At 52.6% G+C, this 7,118-nt stretch overlaps 1 protein-coding gene across 1 annotated transcript; it reads right to left on the bottom strand.

The window, feature by feature from the left end:
• Window positions 1-368: 368 nt before the first annotated feature.
• Window positions 369-6,363, bottom strand: ZNF691 (zinc finger protein 691). The gene is made up of 2 exons (XM_011237437.3): window positions 6,300-6,363; window positions 369-1,852 (listed from the first exon to the last, which is right to left on the bottom strand). The coding sequence occupies exon 2, from the start codon at window positions 1,841-1,843 to the stop codon at window positions 989-991; it is 855 nt and encodes a 284-aa protein (XP_011235739.1). The 5' UTR covers window positions 1,844-1,852; window positions 6,300-6,363; the 3' UTR covers window positions 369-988.
• Window positions 6,364-7,118: the final 755 nt, after the last annotated feature.

Raw genomic sequence — 7,118 nt, 5'->3', positions numbered from 1 at the left:
AATCAAGGGAGGCCCAAGTGTGAACTCTGGCTCCACCACACCCCTGCTGCGTGACTTGACTTCTCCTCACGTGTGTCCTCATCTGATTCCCGAGGGCTGCTGTGCCCGCTCACGGAGACAAAGATGTAAATGACACCTGTAGAATCTAGAGCAGATGTGGATGTCGGTTACTGTCCCTTCCTTTCCTCCTGTCTTCCTGTTCCTTTCCTCCTGTCTTTCCTCCTGTCCTCCTCCTCAAAGGCCCCAGAGACTCAGCCTGCTTTCCTCTGCTTTTCAGAGCAGCCACCCATTCTCCTTCCAGAGAGGCTGCAGGGCGACCAGCTCCCCAGCTCCCACTTCCTTGATGCCCCAAATAAGTACACAGGTCCTTTTCATTGCAGGGTTTTACTGCTAATCACTCTGGGAACAGATGCAGGTGAGGGTGGGGGAACAAGTCACAAACATGGAGGACTGTGAAGGTCCCTGGATCGTGGCTCCCTGAGGGCTTCCCTTTCGTTCCTAAGGCAGGACCAGACCTCTTCTCCAGGCCAAGGAGGCCCTTCCATCGGGAAGGCCGTTCCTCCCAGCGCAGGCAGGGCACAGCAGATGGGAACCGATGGCCCCCACAATATGCCCTAAGCAGTTCGTATACGATTTGGAGGACCTTCAGACGGTGATGCCCACCTCACAGGTACTTCCTCAAAGGCCAGGGGATGGTGGCCCTAATGACACGAGCATGTGCTAAGCCTACCCTACTTCTGTTTCATCCCAAGGAGATGAAGCCAAGACTGGATCCTCCAAACTTTCCAAGGCAAGAAATTGGCCTGGAAAGCAGCAGGATTTTTATTCGAGTCCCTTCTCGGGACTTCCCGGAGATCCTGGCTTCAGAGGCAACAGGAAACCATTCTCCCAAGTGGGATGAGGGGCTTGAGGTCGGGGGGGCGGCAGCAGACCCTACAGATGTTCCTACCCTAGGCTGGGTCTCTCCGCCTCTGTCCCTCATTGTCCTTCAGCTGGAGTCTTTCCCAGCCTGCTCTCCCATGTGCGTTTTCTGGTGGCGGATGAGGTTTGAGCTCCGGGAGAAGTGTTTCCCGCACAGAGTGCACCAGTAGGGCTTCTCCCCTCTGTGGGTCCTCTGGTGTGCTCCAAAGTTGGAGATGTCGCTGAAGGTCCGCCCGCACTCAGCGCACTCGTAGGGCCTCTCGCCTGTGTGCGTGCGGTGGTGCACGCCAAAGCTGGAGCTGTTGCTGAAGCTCTTCCCGCACTCACAGCATATGTAGGGCGCGGGCTCCAGGTGGGTCCGGCGGTGCACGGCCAGCGTGGCGCTCTGGCTGAAGCTCTTGCCACAGATGTCACAGCGGTACGGCCGCTTGCCCAGGTGGTCTTGCTGGTGCGTGGTGAGGTCCGAGCGCCGCCGAAAGCTCTCCTGACACTTGGGACATTTGTAGTGCTTCTCTTCCAGGTGGATCCGCTCGTGCCGGATGCGGTTAGAGCTTCTCGAGAAGCTCTTGCCGCATTCCGAGCACTTGTAAGGCTTCTCGCCGGTGTGGATGCGCTGGTGTGTTCTCAGGTTGGAGGTGTTATTGAAGGTTTTCCCACACTGGGCACAGATGAAGGGCTTCTCGTCGGTCTCAGGCCTCAGGTGAGCCACGGGGCCCCCGGGCTCTCCAGCGGGGACAGTGACTTTCTGCCATGGCTTTTTGGGATGGATCTCTTGCGGACCCTCTTTTGGGCTCTCTTGCCCGTGCTCTTTCTCCCCATCTGGGATCTGAAAACCCTCTGAGTCATCCGCTCTCCAGGGCTTCCCCCATTCCCCTTCCTCGGGCAGGTGCTGCTCTGGACTCTGCTCCTTTTCACTGCCCATTTCTGAACCCTGAGAATGACACAAATGGCCAACATCTTTATTCCTGGGGTCAGGCTCGACCACAGGGAACCCTGGTTCTGGCCGAAGGGGTGTACACCTTCCCCATGCAACCATCCATCAGAAATAACCTCAACTAACGGGAATACTTAGAGAGAATGCCTTTACTTAACAACTCTCAAGTGACAAACTGCCACAGATATTTAAAGGTACCCATCAGAGTGAAAAGGCATCACTTTTGTCCACTCCCAACAGCTGGTTGTGCCATGTGAATAATGTCACTCTTCTTAATGCCACTAAGCAATGACAGCTAGACCCTAATCTGTGTGCAGGTGAAGGAACTTCCAGTTGGGGACAATTCCATTTCCCTGCCTAACTCCAAGCTAACGGAAACTCCTTTTGCGTTTAATCTCTTTTGAAAAACCTTCCTTAAAAGTATCCATTTGCCTGCTTTCAAAATGAACAGAACCTCTCATTCTGGAGGCTCTGCCAGTTGTTTAAAGGCCCAGCTGTGAATTCTCTTAAACGTTCCACCAGCCTTCCCTTCCCCAGACCAGAGCCTGGCCTAGCAACTAAGGGTGAATGTCGGGGCCCTCCGAGACCTACTGCAGGGCCTGGCCTATCTGACTGGTCAATGCCCACTTCCACTCTCCAATACCACAGACACCATGTCACACACACATACACGCATACACACTCACACCAAACACTCAGCTGTACTCACATACCAGCCACACTCAAATCATATTCTCACACTATACACACATACCACATAGTCACACATACATAGCCACACAGACACACACGTGACACACACTCACATACACCTATAGCCACATACAGCCACACCCATCACATATACATACATGGCCCTCCCAAACATATAGCCACGTACGTAGCTACACAATCACACATACAGCTATATTCGCACCCCACACAAAATCACACACACATACACAGCCCCCACACACTCACATGCCACCTACAGAGACACACAGACACAAACCACATTCTCTCCCACGCACACAGCTACACATACACACTGCCAACTTAGGCAAACATCAATAAATGCTCACTGGGCTACACACTCTGAATTCCTACAGCCCGGGACAGGCAACGAGGGGACAAGTACTTCTGCCGCGTGTGGTGTTTCCTCTGGGCCCTAAAGCAACAGTGGCACTTAGGAAGGCCCAGCGGGCTGGTGCAGACACCGTGCAGTGACAGGAGCAAGGGACGAGGGGCGGAAGCACAGGCTGTGACAGGACAGCGGGGGGAGAAAATGACAGAATTCCTTCAAGTCAGCAAATGTCTCTCAACACACAACAGCAGTCACGGAAGGGGCACTGACTCCATTTAGGGCTGGATCCCGATGGTGACATACACTACAGAACTGTGCAAATTATTCAAGCGCTCTGAGCCTCAACTTCCACATCGCTAACACCCCGACACCCGCCTATACTGCAGAACCCCGGCGGGGCGGATGCCTCCAGTGTGCTCAGGGTGCTGTGTGGCGGGCACGAGTGACGCCGCAATGACAGCTACCACGACCATGGTAGAGGACACTGTATCCCAGCCCTGCACAGATTACAAGAATGAAATAAGATTCCTTATGTGATCTTGTTAGGAAAGAAAAAAAAATTTTTTTAATTAAAAAACAGTACAAGAGGGGGTGCCTGGGTTGCACAGTCATTAAGCGGCTGCCTTCGGCTTAGGGCGTGATCCCGGCGTTCTGGGATCGAGCCCCACATCAGGCTCCTCCACTGGGAGCCTGCTTCTTCCTCTCCCACTCCCCCTGCTTGTGTTCCCTCTCTCGCTGGCTGTCTCTATCTCTGCCAAAATAAATAAAATCTTTAAATAAATAAATAAATAAATAATAACCGTACAAGAAAAAAAATCGTGTGAGGTTCTATATAATCTAAAATGTGAGATACAGACAGAGCCTCAAATCTTTGAGTGGAGGCCAGCAAATTTTTCTGGAAAGAGCCAGACAGTAAATATTCAGTAAATATTTGGGACCATAGGATCTCTGTTGCAACCACTCAACTCTGTTCTCGTATCATAAAAGCAGCCACGGATAATACATAAAGGAACAAGCGTGGCTGTGTTCCAATAAAACTTTATTTAAGACAAAGAGAGGTGAACTACAGTTTACCAATCCCTGTTAGAGAGTGTTTCTTGAAGAATCTAGTTAAGAGATGTGAAGGAGGCTTGTTTCACTCTCAAAAATGCAAGTAAACATTAGAAACAATTTATTCCGATACTTACTGTCTCCTGACAATCCTTTTAAAAATCACAACCCCATTCCCACACTCCCAGTCCCCATACCCCACAGCACTTCTCACCTGCTAACATTCTATTTATTTCCTATGCCTCTTATTTAGTGTCTGCCTCCCCCTGCTAAAACTAAGTCCCATGAGGGACAGGGTCTTTGTTTTCTAATGTAACCCAAACTCCTCAAGTACTGACAGTCACATATAGTAGATCCTTAATAAACAGTCGTTGAATGAGCTGAGTGAAGGCCGGGCCTGTCTCCAGAACCCATGTCATGCTTACTTGTGTCTGTCTCACCCACTGTTCCTCAGGAATCTGCCTACTCTTCCACCTTTACACACCCATAGAATCCTGTACACACTTGCTTTTACACTGATTTGCAATGATCTTTTAACATTTCTGTTTCCACTAGCAGTTTATAAGCAATTTGAGGGCAGAGACTGGGTCATCTTGGCAATCTCTCCCCAGCATGAGGCACTGCTCAAATGTTTTCTGAAGGTATGAGTCAATGGATATGATCTGAATTCAATCCCCAGCCCTGCCCACCCCAGCAAGGGCTCCAGTTCCTCCCTCCATGCAGGGGCTACCTGGACCCACGCACATCCAAGCCTCTATTCTAAGAACCCGCAATATACCAGGCTGTGCTTCTACTCGGGACTGAATGCTGGATCAAAATAACAGCAAAAAGATTTAGGATTATGGTCACTACCCTCAGTTATGGCACAGCACAGGGCAATAGGCCATGAACTCCAGAAACTGGCATACAGTGTAGAGGGTTCAGTTCTGGGGGGGTCAGGAACTGTGCCTTAGTCACCTGTGTATCCACTCCTCAATGCCTCACACAGCACCCAGCATACTATACAGGAACCAAAAATAATACACATTTCTGAAGCTCATACTAAGTGCTAAGCCCTGGACTGAACACTATATGCAAATCACGTCATTTCATTATCACAGCTTGTTTTGGAGATGAGGAAACTGAGGCTCAGAGAAATTGTAACTTGCCCCAGGGCACACAGCAAGTGAGTGGCAGAACTGGGACCTATGCCCACCACTCCAAAGCCAGTGCTTTTAGGCATGACACTAGCAATGGGAAGGAGGGAGGAAAACAGGGAGGGAGGGGGGAAGGGAGATGGGAGCCTGGGGGGCAGGGGCAGCGGGAAGGGAAGGAGGAAGGCATAAGAACAGTGCCCAGGGGACTTCAGATGACACAGGCCTGTCTCCCTGAAGAGATCAGGGAGCATGGAAAAGGCGGTATCTGTGTTAGGACTTGCAAGATGGGTGAGCAAGATTGGAACTTGCAGAGACGGGGAGCCTACTGTCTACCTAGAACACAGTGGCAGGTCAAGTACAGATGCACATTGCAAAGATTTGGGAGAGAAGGGCCCATCCGGCTCGCCTTCCCATGAGGCTCAGAGGTACAGGACCCGAGGGTGGAAGGGACTGGGGCAGTGGAGAAGCGGCCAGGGCTAAGAAGGAAGAGCCAAGAAGATAGGGCTGGTGATCACAGATGCTGAAGGTCAAGGGCCTGGGTTAAAGTGAAGGGGCCAAGCTGAAAAGTCGTATGAAGAGCCAAAGTTCGGGGTCTTTAGGGTCAAGTCAAGGAGTAGGGGTGGGGGATGATGCGGAGAGAGGAGCTTAGAAAGACCAGGGACAAGGTGTTGAAGAACAGGGAACTGTACCGGGTGGCTGCCTAACGGGTCAGACAAGAGGGGAGCCAAAGGGTTAGAAGGTCCGGAGGAGAGGGGCAGGGGAGAGGAGGCACAGGCTGCAATCAAAGGAGACCGGGGCCCGAGAGGCTGGGTTGTGAGCAGCGGGGAGAAGCCTATGGCGGAGTCGAGGATACGCGCGCCCTAGAGCATAGGTCTGGGTTTTGAGAAGCCGGACGGCTTGGGAGGGCGGGGTGGGAGAGGGGGAGGGGCTGTCCCCCAAAGTATGGTCGGTGCAGGGGGTGCTGGACTGAAAGGCCAACAGGAGGGCCTGTGGGGAGGGGCTGGGGCAGCCGCCTGGCGGCGCGGGCCCAGGGGTCGGGGCGAGGGGACCACCGGGTCTCATTTGCTCCCCACCGGGTCCAGGGAGCAAAGCCACGGCCTCTAACACCCCGGAGGAAGGGAGGGGGCCATGCTCAGAGTTACCCGCGAAGCCGCGTCCGCCTCCCCCCGCGACCTCGGGCCCAACCCGGACCCACCTCGCTCCCGCCGCTCCGTCAGGGACAGCGCCGCCTCGGTGGGCCGGGGGAGGAGCCGGAGCCGGAACCCAGAGAGGACCCGCCCTACCTCTCCAGGATTGGTTCCTAAGGGGGGCCCTTCCTTCCCACTGGCTGTACTGGCTGCCACAACGCAAGAAACACAGGCTGGCTCGCCAATAAGCTTTGGCCTCGGGCAAGGCCTGCTGGGAGTTGTAGTCCTGAGGAAGCGCACAGACTCGGAGAAGGAATTTGCCAAGTTTAGAACTGAGCTGCGGAGACCGAGTTCCCTTCCAAGGTCCTCGGATTTCCTTCCACGTTCACGCGTTAAAAGCCCAACGTGCGGGGGCCACCGGTGTGGCCAGTAGTAGAATACGTAGAGCTAACCTGCATGACCTCCAAGGGATCGTAAACTCAGTTTCTTCTTTGCTTTGAGTTGGTGGCATTTGACGGTCCTGTAGATATCCCGTGAAGTCTTGAGTCCCGCGCTTTACTCGAGGTTTGTAATTTAAAGTTAAAGGATTGTAGAACTAGACGGGAGATTAAAGATCAACTAACCCCATCCGTTTGTCAGAGAATCTAAACGTTCCCTGTATGAGGAGCTGCCTCTGGGTCTCCCAGCGCTCCTGCACATGGATTTTCCGGGTCCTACCTGGAGAAACCTGACTGTCATTCATCAAGCCGGCACAATAAGACTCCCAAGGTATAGCCAGGATGAGGGTTTGTTTGTTTGTTTTCAAGTTTTATGAAGAAGTCGTCTAATAGAATATTCTCATATCTGCACAGTATTTCAGTGCAAAGAGCAAAGAATATTATCTTCAG

Source organism: Ailuropoda melanoleuca, chromosome 2, assembly GCF_002007445.2.
Source record: "Ailuropoda melanoleuca isolate Jingjing chromosome 2, ASM200744v2, whole genome shotgun sequence".
In the NCBI taxonomy this organism is placed as follows: domain Eukaryota; kingdom Metazoa; phylum Chordata; class Mammalia; order Carnivora; family Ursidae; genus Ailuropoda; species Ailuropoda melanoleuca.
The sequence above is the reverse complement of the archived record's forward strand: the minus strand, read 5'-3'. Positions and strand labels throughout refer to the sequence as shown.

Bases quoted from the DNA above. Each gene is read 5' to 3' on its own strand.
- ZNF691 (XM_011237437.3), bottom strand. From the start codon at position 1,843: ATGGGCAGTGAAAAGGAGCAGAGTCCAGAGCAGCACCTGCCCGAGGAA.